The following is a 12936-nucleotide window of genomic DNA, read 5'->3' as shown; positions in this document are numbered from 1 at the left end:
GCCCCTCATTCATACTCCTAAAGATAAGCACTGTAAACGCTTTAGGTATTTTTATGTATGTGTGTGTATTTGATACATTTTAAATTTTGGAATCCATATAACCAGAAAGGACAAATGAGGGAAATTGTAATTTCACACAGTAGGTCTATAGAACACTGATTTAGAGCATGTGGGGAGGAAAGGAATAGAAACAATTTAAAATCAAGTCTTTCCAAGGCCTTCATTATACATGGAATCAGTAATTCTGATGCTTATAAAGCCCCAGGAAAAGAAGCAATAACAATAATTTTAAATCAACAAGATCCATTTTAGTCCTTGTTTTCTTGAATGAAATACTGTTGACTAAGGTTCTGGTATTAGGAGAGACATGCTATCAATATGACACACATATTCTTGCTTGTCTGCTTCAAGTGTGACATTTTATATATGGGTATATAACATATGTGTATGAAAATTTATCATACATATATTTACTTTCATTCTTACAAAATTGGGTGATTATACAAAAACAATATCAAAGAACTGAATCTGAAGGGGTGATGTGCAAAGACCTTTCTCCCAGCCTGTTCTAATCCTTCCGTTTCAGAGCTAGCCTAGAGAAATCCTTCAGGAGTCTACAAGGTTTTTGTTTGTTTGTTTGCTTGCTTTATTTTTAAACATACAGTTTCAAATATTGCTATGTTCCTAAATTTAAGATCTATTTTTGTAAAGCTAAAATGCTGTTTTAAAATTTAGGCTTCAAAACAACCACAAAATTGCTTTTCTCAAGATACTTCCAGCCAGAGCTACAACCTGGCAGTAATTTAAGGCTGATTAAATTGAATGTAATTAATGTCAGTATTATTTCAAAGTAATTTTTTGGAAGGTCATCACCATTTTTACTTAAAGTGTGTGGAACCACTACTTCTTCTAGATATAGGAGGAAGCTTGCTATGTAAAGCACTTACTTGTGTCGGCTAGAAGATAGGATTTCCACTACAAGAGGATGCTTACAGACACAGATCCATTTCCACTCATGCGCCTTTCTGTGCCAGTATTTGAAATGGCCACTAAATACCTGGGTTCATATCATTTTTCTAGGACATATCATTCATATGTATACATGTATGTTGGGCATGAAAATGTGTGTGTCATACATGATTCAGAGACTGTTATCTGTTGCTTAGTATGGCAGTCCCATTACAATGATAAAAGAAAATTTCACATGACTCCAGGAAACAAATCATGTCAAAAGTTTATTGTGCCCTTGAATAAAGTACCTGCTAAATACATTTAAGACCTAGGGAAGGCCACTTTTCTCCAAAGGAATTAGAGAAGATGGCAGTCTAGAACAGTTATGTGACATGTGGGCTGACATCAATGTTCTGCATGTTCATGTATGCGATGAGTTTGGTTTTTCATATCTCCAGAAGCATAGGGAAATAGCCTTCCATTTTGGATGATCATGAGCTTCTTTTTTAGCCTGATGTTCTAAAAGGAGGGAGGAGGGAAACGAGGACGCAATACCCTTGGAGACACTTTTGCTTTAAGTATTAGTAATATTAATTTACATAGCAAAATTGTAATGAATGTGGTACCTTGCAGATTTTAAAATTAGTTTAGTCACGTTCAGCCATTAATATGTTTGCTTTGTAATTAGAATGTAAACCCTTGGAAAGAGATGTCTCAGTAGTTAAGAGCACTTGCTCCTTGCTCTTCTTCCTGAGGAGCAGGACTCTGTTCCTAGCATCTGCACTGAGTAATTCACAACTGCCCTATAATTCCAGCTCTAGGGGAATCCAGTGCACTCTTCTGGCCTCCACACATTCTTGCACACATATGCCCATACTCACAAACAGACTCTCTCTCTCTCTCTCTCTCTCTCTCTCTCTCTCTCTCTCTCTCTCTCTCTCTCTCTCTCTCTCTCTCTCTCTCTCACACACACACACACACACACACTTAACAATAAAATAAACCTTAATAATATAATTTATTAGTATGTTAGCTTTTCAGATTTTATGTTATATGACATTGGAACAAAATCCTCATTCTTCAATTTCTAAAACAGTAAAATAGCATATTGAGAATTGGGGAATATACAGTGTATGAGGAAAGTTAAAAGGGGGATTATAATTGCAATAAAACCTTTATATAAGAACAGCCCTTGGTTTGGGCATGGGATGAGTCCTCTTAAACAGAGTTCTGTTTGTGCATGCACCTGTGGATTGACAGGAATTCTAGAGCAGACTTGAGTATTAAGTCCTCCTTGCTAGCTTAAAGAAGAGCTTTATGAAAAGCTCAATTGGAGATTATTCTAAATATTATATTGTAAATTATTTAAGACAATTGGATAATTTTGAGACACACTAAAGCTTTATTTGAAAAGGTTCCTCTTTCTGAGTGTGCTTCTCAGAGGTGAAAAGTGTTTATACAGCATGGAAGACCCCCAGCACCACAGAAAAAGAGAGAAAATAAATAAGAAGGCATCTCAAAAAGTATTAGCAAATCCACCTATCTACCGCATTGTTCACTGTTTAAAGTTTTTGAGACTATTCACAAAGACAAGTAAATAATTAACTACTGCTTCCCTCCTTCACTTCAATTCATGTTTTTATAATAAAGAATATTACAAGAATCTATTCAGACATGACGTGCAACTACATTTTCCTGACCTACCTTCTATAGCTTCCATTTTGAACTCGTGTGCATTCTTAGCTTTGTAGAATCAATGTATATATGTATATCAGACCAACATATGTCAACATAAAAGTATTAGCATAGTCTATATGTAAGTACAACCTTAAATAATAACTTTATAGTTCTGCCAACCTAAAAGTCATGTATGCCTTTATTTTTTCTGTGAGGAAAATATATGCTATAGAAGCAGCCTTTTGTTTTTCTAAGTACATTGAGAGGAAATGTTTCCAAACATGCTAGATTTTGAAGCAGAAATCTCTACTTTGACTGCTAACATGGAGAACTCTCCTTTCAGATTTGTGCTCGCCTCGAGACTTCAGCCTGACTGGATGCTGATGCTCTATTTTGCACATACTCACTTGACGGTGACAGTCACCATCGGGCTGCTTCTGATTCCAAAGGTATTCCTCTAGCATTGCGTTTGTTCTTGCCAGGCAACTGTCTGAAGGCGCGTGGATCTTTTCTTCTCTTAAAAGCATCATAAAAGTATCTGTCACAAAGGGAGTGTGGGGATTTGCCTGATGCTCCCAGAGTTGTCTCTAACATTCCTCCTCAAGAAAGTGGGTGTCTGTTTCTTTGGGAAATTATTAAACATCTTAAATAAAATGTAGGGACCTTAATTTATACCAGAACCCACTGTCTCTTTTAGACCCTTTCCAAATATTTTTATTTCTACTTCACTCAATCTTTACTACTTATTCAAAGTCACCTTTGCTGAAGCTGGCAGAAGCAGCAAGGTGTTTTACTTCTGGTTGTGAGCCTAGCCCTTAATGGCTGGGCAATCTCTCCTGCCAAGCAGGAATTTTTCAAGAGCTGTCCTGCTAAGAACTTCTCTATATTCACTTTCAGAGGAATCTTGTGTCAAAAATTTAGAAAATTTTTGTGTAAATAAAATTAGTGAGTGTGATATTTTGTATAAAGGAACCTCTATAGTGATATATTCTAGTTAAGATATGCCTAGGCTTAAAAGGGAAAGTGGATAAAAGCATTCCAGGACCCAGCTGATGTGGACTTAACCTTTAACAAGCTGTGAACTGTAACATCAGCCAAGACTCTGATCTGAGTTTCAGTTTCCTCGGAAGTAAAACTCAGAATATGTAAGATGATATTGGAATTTGGGCTAAAAGGATAGTATACAAGTTACAGCATTATAGTTATTATCACAGCTGTTCTGTTGTGTACGGAGAAACATGGTGTTACAGCAGCTAAACTCAGAGCTGTGATTTCTTGTCTTTCACTTTTGGCTTCATCTCACTTCTCACATTGAACCTTTACTTCAACCTGATTGAAAAGACCAAACAATTACAAACAATAAATATTAGTTGTACTGCCTCCCTGAGTTACGTTAACTGATCACACTGTTCTCAGAGGTTACTTTGTTACTGTAGTTTATCCAAGTTCTTTAAAATTTTGTAATACAAATTATATATTTATTAGATTAATGGATTCTTAGACTGTTCCTTCTATAAACTATTACTGAACTACAAAGAGAATTTAAATCTATGTTCATGCTTTTGCTTGTTCATGAATGTTCACAGCATCATTATTCATAACAATCTAGATGTTTATCAGCTGATAAGTATATAAGTAAAACATGGTATATCTTTATAATGGAATATTATTTGTCAACAAACGAATTTAATGCAGGCTGGGGAAATCATCAGTCAGTAAGGTACTTGCCTTGCAACCATGAGAATTTAAGTTAAACCCCCAGAATCCATGTATATACATATAAAGCCAGATTAGTGATATACAGTTATAATCCCAGTGCTGAGGAGTCAGACACAGATGGGTTCCTGGGACTTGCTAGCTGGACAGCCTAGCCAGCTAAGAGAGTTCTATGCAAGTGAGAACCTAGTCTTAAAAAATAAGGTGAGGGCTGGAGAGATGGCTCAGAGGTTAAGAGTGCTGACTGCTCTTCCAGAGGACCTGAGTTCAATTCCCAGCAACCACATGGTGGCTCACAACCACCTGTAATGAGATCTGGCACCCTCTTCTGGCCTGCAGTCATACATGCTGTATTCATAGTAAATAAATCTTTAAAAAAAAATAAGGTGAACAACCTGCCTCTGGTCTTAAAAAATAAGGTGGACAACATGGCTCTGGCCTCCACATGCACACACATGCATGTGTGAACACATACACACAGAGGCACACTCTCATTCACCCACAGTACACCCCTCACATCTGGCAGCTGTACTTAGGAGTGGGGCAAGGGAAAAGGAAATGAGTAAGATAAATATTTAAACTAGCATTTTAGATAAAGCTCTAAGGAAAAATGATGAAGCAGGAAATGTGTAATATCTGACAAATGCCCATTTGGGTTTTATTTTTGTGGTGCTAGGGATCAAACCCATTGCCTGGAGCATGCCAACCAAACACATTTACCGTTTAGCTATCACCCCAACTCCTAACTCTTTCTTAAACTTATGCTTGTGTCAAAGATTTTGGTTGAGAACAATTCTGTTCACGTAAGTGCCCTCCAGGTGGTATAACCTTGTGAGACATGGGACACTACCATATTTACCACTCATATCTTTAAGTCTGTGGTACCTACAGGTCTCCCAGGGAAAAAGGAAAAGCAAGATTTAGTCACCATGGTTTTTCAATAAGTTCTAATTACAAAACACAGATTATTGTTAAGTGGAAGATTGCTGCTTCCCATGTTGTTGTGCACACATGGATAATTGGTGTTCTAGTTTTATTACTCTTGCTGTGATAAAACATCTTGAGGAAAGAAGGGGTGCATTTGGCTTACAATTCCAAGTCATAGTCCATGGCAACCAAGGGGAAGTTGAAGCAAGAACTTAAGTCGGTAGTCACATCACATCCACAGCTAAGAGCAGAGAAAAATGGATGCACTGATGCTGCTTAATCATTTCACCTAGCATTGTCTCATCTTACATAGCTCAGGCCCCAAAGCCTAGGGAATGGTGACACCCGCAATAGTAGAGGCCTTCCTACATCAACTAACAACCAAGATAGTCCAAATAGAGACCATGCCCAGGAAACAACCTGATAAAGAAAAGTACTCAACTGAGACTCTTTTCTTGAGTGATTCTAAGTTGTAGCAAATTGACATTAAAAACTAACCACCACAGTTGACTAGGCTAGTTGTTTAATGAAAACTGCCTTTAAAAACCTTTCTATCGGGCCGGGCGGTGGTGGCACACGCCTTTAATCCCAGCACTCGGGAGGCAGAGCCAGGCGGATCTCTGTGAGTTCGAGGCCAGCCTGGGCTACCAAGTGAGTCCCAGGAAAGGCGCAAAGCTACACAGAGAAACCCTGTCTCGAAAAACCAAAAAAAAAAAAAAAAAAAAAAAAAAAAAAAAAACCTTTCTATCATAAAAGAAATGATCTATTAAATTTTAAGTAAAAATACACTCTAAAAATTAGACAAGATTAAAGTCCCAAGTGATACTGAATACACAGTTCATTGTGCACACACCCAAGTTCGGTTTTGCTTTCCTTTGCAACAATATTTTCACAGTTGGTAACAGTTGTCTGAGTCTGGTGGAGCTGTCTCTACATGTTCTATTATTTTTAAAGAAATGTTTGAACTATTGATAATCTGGGGCAAGAGAATTTGTGTTTTCTAAGCTTTTATCTCAATTTTCATAAGACATTGTCTACACACTTGACTAGATTGTTCTGACTCTCTTTCCTGCCTGCTATCACTCACCCAACTCGCTCTTCCTGACTTCAATACCTAAGGAAAATGCAGACAAGTCACAAAACCAAACAATATCACATAAAAATAATCAAAATGGGATAAAGGGGGAGCTTGATTAAAAATGGTGTGCTTGAGGAGAAATCTCTAGTATCAGTTAAATTTTCCATTTTAATTTTAATACCATCTGAGTGAAGCAAGATAGTACTGTGCTCTGTAGGAATCCCATGTCTTATAAAGAGCTCACTGATGACCAAGGTGTGACTAGAATCAGATATCCTGTCCACTGGGTTTTACCTAAAGCCACATGCAGTAGCTGGAAAGTCACATCCCTGTCTCTAGGGCTAATTATCTGAAGCAGAAATTATTGTATTATATAACATTATATCAAAACAGTTTTCATCCATATACAAGTACATCAAATTGCTTCTCCTAGAGAGACTTTCCTATGATTCTTCTACTTATTTTCTTTTTCAAAAAGCAAATATATTATGGAAAATGAGCAAAAATTAACACTGGAGTCCTAACAAAGAAACAAGGGTAAATAAAGTTGGAGTGAAAGAGTGAACGGAGTTGGTGTTGCCTCACAAATAGCTCTAGCACATTCCAGGGAATGCAAATCACAAACACAGCCACAAATAATTGTTAAGCGTTGAGTGGGTGAATCCATCTAGATAAAGAAATTAGGTTAGCGTCAGTCCCTTAGAAGATGTTGTTCTATCTAACCATGGGCTGACAGCTATGGCTCATGCTGAATATCTATTGCAGTTTTCACATTCAAGCAATAATCCCCGTGATGACATCGCGACAGAAGCCTATGAAGATGAGCTGGACATGGGTCGTTCTGGATCCTACCTGAATAGCAGTATCAATTCAGCCTGGAGTGAGCACAGCCTAGACCCAGAAGACATCAGGGTAAGGCCAAAGGGGCTTTTTATGTATGTCAGATTAATTCAGTTTATGCCAATGATGCAGATAAGCATGCGTGGATTGAAGCATCTATGTGCACTCGTGGTTTTGTCTATTGCAAAGAAAAAGAGAATGTATGTGTGGGACTGAAGGCATCGCGAAGTAAGTCTACAGTGTAGAGTCATGCTAAAATTGTGCTGCACAAAGCTGTCTCAGCTCTCACACTTGCGTTGGTCACAGTTCCTAATCTTGACCGGCATGTTGGCATACCATGCTTTCAGCAAGGTAAGATATACCTGTGAGCAGAGAGACTGGCTTGTTTAATATAATGTGTGAAAATGGATCAGCCTCTGAAGGAAGTAGATGCTTGGGACTACTTTGCTGTTGCCAGGTCCATCTCTTGTCAGTCATGATGTATCAACGGCTACATTGCTTCCAATCCCCTCCCCCTCCACAGCTTACTGTTCAGCAGTTCTTAGGATGCTGGGTTTTGTTATAGTCCAGATCCAATCTTTGTCAAACAAGTTGAAAATTCCAAGTCTTTGCTCCATGAAGCAAAAGTAAAACCTATGAATTCGTGTCTTAAAGTTCAAAGTTTGTTTAAGAAAGAAAAAAATCCACAAAATTATTAGAAAGTTAAGAGCAAGTAGAAATTGATGGATGCATTCATTACAATTGTCTGAGAAAGCTCAATCTTGTTTTTATAAGCATCAGTCAGGTATTTTCTGTGGCCTCCTCTTCTAAATCTGTGTCTTTTTAAATGTCCTCTTGTCCCGGCAGGATGAGCTGAAAAAACTCTATGCACAGTTAGAAATCTACAAGCGCAAGAAGATGATCACCAACAACCCCCACCTACAGAAAAAGCGGTGCTCCAAGAAAGGCTTAGGGCGGTCCATCATGAGGCGGATCACCGAGATCCCAGAGACCGTCAGCAGGCAGTGTTCTAAGGAGGACAAAGAGGCCACAGATCACGGTGCAGCCAAGGGGACAGGCCTTGTCCGGAAGAACCCCGCCGAGTCCTCCGGGAACACGGGGAGACCCAAGGACAAGGACGAGTCCCTGAAAAATCGAGTCTTCTCTCTCAAGAAATCCCACAGCACGTATGACCACGTGAGAGACCAAACCGAAGAGTCCAGCAGCCTACCCACAGAGAGCCAGGAGGAGGAGGCCACGGAAAATTCGACCTTGGAGTCTCTGTCGAGTAAAAAACTGACACAAAAGCTCAAGGAAGACAGCGAGGCGGAGTCCACAGAGTCGGTGCCTTTGGTGTGCAAGTCAGTTAGTGCTCACAACCTCAGCTCAGAGAAGAAGCCCGGGCACCCGCGCACATCCATGTTACAGAAGTCACTTAGTGTCATTGCAAGTGCCAAGGAGAAGACGCTCGGGCTGGCTGGGAAAACCCAGACTTCGGGTACGGAAGACCGATCTAAGTCCCAGAAACCTCTGCCGAAAGATAGAGCGTCCAACAGGAAGTACTCGAATCCGGATAATACAGACACAAAAGATTCTGGCCTCCCAAACTCCAATCATTTGGAGGAGCTAAGAAAGCCCCAGAAATCCGGGATTATGAAACAGCAGAGGGTCAACCTCCCCACTGCCAATTCTGACCTGAGCCCCAGCACCACCCAGATAAAGGACAATTTTGACATTGGAGAAGTGTGCCCTTGGGAGGTTTATGACCTGACCCCTGGTCCTGTGCCTTCAGAACCAAAAGCTCAAAAACACGTATCAATTGCAGCTTCTGAAGTGGAGCAAAACCCAGCTTCTTCTTTGAAGGAGAAGTCCCATCAGAAGCCTAAGGCAGCTGAAAGTCTTCACCAACTCAATCACAAGAGTGTAGACAAAACAGAGGTGTGCCCCTGGGAGAGCCAAGGTCAGTCCCTTTTGGAAGATGAGAATCATCTGATTTCTAAGACCCCCATTCTCCCAGGGAGAGTCAGAGAGGAGAATGGGAGTCAGCTCTACACAACCAATGTGTGTGCTGGGCAATATGAAGAACTGGCCCCCAAAGCCGTGGTATCAAAAGTAGAGAATGAAAATCTCAACCAAATGGGAGACCAGGAGAAGCAGACATCTTCCTCTGTGGGTATCACTCCTGGCTCCTGTAACTCAAGTAATAACTCCCACCAACCATTAACATCACGAGCAGAAGTGTGTCCTTGGGAGTTTGAGACCCTAGATCAGCCAAATGCTGAAAGAAGTGTAGCTTTACCCACCTCCTCTGCTTTAAATGCAAATAAGATAGCAGGGCCTCGGAAATAGGAGGTCTGGGACACTTTCCAAGTGTAGCACCTTGGGAAGAAAAAGAGTAATCCCCAGTGTGATATAAAATAGATCTGAAAATCAAAACTTACCAAGAAAGTTTTATCAGCGTGGAGAAATATGGCTCATGGTGTGTGGTGAGGTGAAGAAGTGTGCTGGAGAAGGCTGGAAACAGCTGTGCATCACAAGGAGGAAGTCGGGCTCAGCCATGGAAAGTCATTCCCAGAGCAACACTGGGAAAAGCTTGGCATTTCAACTTGTTTAAGGGACAGTGCCCTGTCCGTCTTTACCCATGGATATGGATGGTCCGAAGCAAGATTAACCAGGAGGCACAGAAGATGAAGGCATGGATTTTAAGACAGGGAAAGCTTGGATGTCTGTGACTGGAATTCTAAGTAGCCGATGGAAAAGACCTACTTTACCTATTTAACCTTGGTAGCACTGCTAACTTAATGCACCCCAATACCTTTTATATAAATGATTGCTCTCATTTTCTTAAAATGTATGTTTCAGTACATTGTTGTGTCTCAGATTCAAGCATTCCAGATTGTATAATTTTTGCAAATAACTTTGATATTATGTGACACAACACATTTATGCAATCCACAGCTACTCAATTGTCATTGCAAACTACCCAGTAACTGCTATCTATCAACTGTAGTTGATTCTTGGAGTACAGTAAGCTTTCTCTGGCTTAGGAAGCCGTAACTGTTATGATGTAAACTTTTAGTTTGAACTGTTGTTTATATAGTGTGAAGTTGGATTTGACTCTATTATTTCCCATCATAGTTTTTGTAATGTCTTAGTTGTTTTTTTGTTTTTTTTTAATATAAGTTGAGTTTCTTGTTCTGCACTTCTTGTAGGGACTCTGAAGCTCTATTAGTCTTGGAGATCAAGTGGTCCTGCTTAGTCATATGTCTCAGTAAGTTAAGGACAACTTATCCATTGTTTGTTCCCAGTCAGCACTAGACTATCCCAATACATTGTCCTTTTGAACTCTTTCAGTATTTCATATTACCATTTCCTAAGGAAGAAGCCGAGTGAGGAAACTGTGCTGTGTGTTACTACCAACAGAAGAGGAAAACTCTAGGAATGCTGTGAGAATGAGAGCATACTGCAGGTCCAGGAAATTGCCTTTCACAACAAATACAGAAAGGTAGCTCCTAATAGCACTTTCAAGGGATTATTTTTATAAAGAGAAAAATTAATGATAGCATCAAGATCATTGTATGGATATATTTTTATTATGCATACTGAAAATACGATATTTTAAATTACCTTAAACTATTTATTCTCATAAACTTTTATTCATTGCTTAACCTAGGTTTAGAACTTGCTGGGCTCAAATCCCAAAGAGATTTTATAACCTGATTTACTCAAAGCCCATAAGGTATTATGGGTTTTTCATCCTCCCCAGCACCAGAACTTACAAGTCCGGTAAACTATCATTGCAAGCCGCCTAGCTCAGAATGCCAAGCGTAAGATTTGTTCGAAACCCTCGAAGCACATCTTATAGAACTTGCTGTATTCCATACTGATCTCCTAGCATGAACATCCTGAGTTGCTGATTTAGCACTAAGGATGTTATCTTGAAATGAGATTCCAAAGTTCCATCACATTTTATGTAAAAACGAATCACTCAAAGCTACAGCCCAGGCTTGCCTTTCTCCCATCATCACAAAGACTGAACAACTGCTTATTTGGCCAAGACATTTCCTGCCAAAGGAACCGTTCTTTCATTTGGTGAGCAACAAGGAGAATTTGCTAGGAGGATGGAAAATGGGGAGAAGGAATCAGAAGGTAGATACAAGACTTTTCTTGCTCTCAGTGGAAGATAGAAACAGAATGCTTTGTATCTATCATCAAACTTTTCTCAGTGTTTATTTTTTTTATTCAGGAATAAGCAAGCACTTGAAGAGTTGGCAGAGCCATGCGTGAACTGCCCTCACCCATTTGCTTGTTTCATGCATTACTCAGGTTGGTGGGGTAGGTTTGGAGAGCTATAGACGTTTTATTTTTAACTGCTCCCTTCATTAATTTCTATCCCTCCTTGCCCATCAAAACCTATCTGCTAGATGGCTTTGGCATGCTATTCTGAGCAGCATCTGTGAACTTGGTTTTAGAGTTTCTCGAGTCACGTGCTTGTTACACTTGTGTCCGAGGTCTGTTAGCACTTGATTCACTTCTGAGAATTAAGCGGTCAACTGTCACTGATTTCTGTTGCACTTCAGGATGATCCTGCTTGACATGTGGCTAGCAGAAGGTTTGCCAAATTTTACCTTAGTGACAGTCTGCCCTTCCCCCATAGGTTATTCTCCACTCTCACAAATCAGTGCAAATGTCTAGGGTCTTTTCCAGCATTTCATTGTCATGACTTATCACCAAAAGAAACTGAACTCTGTTGTTCTAGAAGCTCCTTTTTCCCAGGCTGAGAACAATAGAAAGTGCATACCGCGTGAAGGTCTCACAAACATTTGCTGGGCTGTCCTCTTCGGTGCATGTGCAGGCTGCATCCTGTTCTTGTTTTAAGCCAGGGTTTATAAATAAGTAGATTTATATCAGTCTTCATAGAAGTGTATATTTTATGCAAGAATTAAATGCTTTACAACATAAATGATTACCCCAACCCTCGTAAGCGTCGGTGGCAATACGGATCGAAACCCGACAGTTGTCTTGTATTTGCTTCCTAGGTTTCTGCATGCAAGTGGTGATAGGTAGGACTGACAACATACTGCCTTTGACTTCTAGCATTTAGCAGCCGAGAGTTGTAGAGTCAGCAAAGCTGTAAGTCTCTTCACTTAACCTGTGGTTCTTCTACAACTACTATCTGAATCGACAGCATCCCACCATGAAATATTTGGTAAATTTATGTTGTGATGTGTTGCAGCATGTAAATAACTATAACTTCTCTGCAATAAAACATTTATATGAAAATGATTGGTGTGTTGTGTTTATATATTAAAAGCTGATTATATTTATCCAACTTATTCAAAGGAATTACATATATCTCTGTGGCATTGGTTCCGTGTGTGTGTGTGTGTGTGTGTGTGTGTGTGTGTGTGTGTGTGTGTGTGTGTGATTTTCTTGTTGCCTATCTTTGGCAATAAGTAATTAGCCAAGTGTGATTACAGATAAAAAGGTGATCATTTGGTGTCAGTAAAATCCATAAGGCTAGTGGCTGTGATTTTTAAAAGTTTCTATAATTCAGTTAGACTTATTTATTCAATACACACACCAGTCAGTCTGCTCAGCTGTGAGGATATAAAGGTAAACAAGGTTTCTAAGAACATTCAGCTCATAAGAATATCCAGTCATACACATACTATGCCAAGGGGCATCACTAAGTTAAGGGGTCAGGGGAAAGTCAATTAGAGAATTCAAGTTCTCCGGGGCTAAATCCCAGGAAAACATCAGGCAAG

The 12936-nt window shown here is 39.6% G+C and overlaps 1 protein-coding gene across 2 annotated transcripts in view; it reads left to right on the top strand.

Moving 5' to 3' along the window:
* Gpr158 (G protein-coupled receptor 158) overlaps positions 1-12451 on the top strand; it is a 373966-nt gene extending 361515 nt beyond the window's left edge. Inside the window, exons 9-15 of one of the 2 annotated variants that reach the window (XR_013051445.1) lie at positions 2972-3077; positions 7115-7261; positions 8036-9952; positions 10381-10439; positions 10547-10673; positions 11415-11494; positions 12208-12451. Coding sequence is in view for 1 of the 2 variants with exons in the window: in XM_042278012.2 (XP_042133946.1) it covers positions 2972-3077; positions 7115-7261; positions 8036-9517 (1735 nt within the window). In the remaining variant the exon portion in view is untranslated. Of the gene's footprint in view, positions 1-2971; positions 3078-7114; positions 7262-8035 lie in introns of both variants that reach the window. The other variant, XM_042278012.2, reaches the window with a different exon arrangement.
* The last annotated feature ends 485 nt before the right edge of the window (positions 12452-12936 follow it).

This window comes from Peromyscus maniculatus, chromosome 5 (assembly GCF_049852395.1).
Source record: "Peromyscus maniculatus bairdii isolate BWxNUB_F1_BW_parent chromosome 5, HU_Pman_BW_mat_3.1, whole genome shotgun sequence".
In the NCBI taxonomy this organism is placed as follows: Eukaryota; Metazoa; Chordata; class Mammalia; order Rodentia; family Cricetidae; genus Peromyscus; species Peromyscus maniculatus.
Note: the sequence above shows the minus strand (reverse complement) of the source record. Positions and strands in the feature narration are given on the sequence as shown.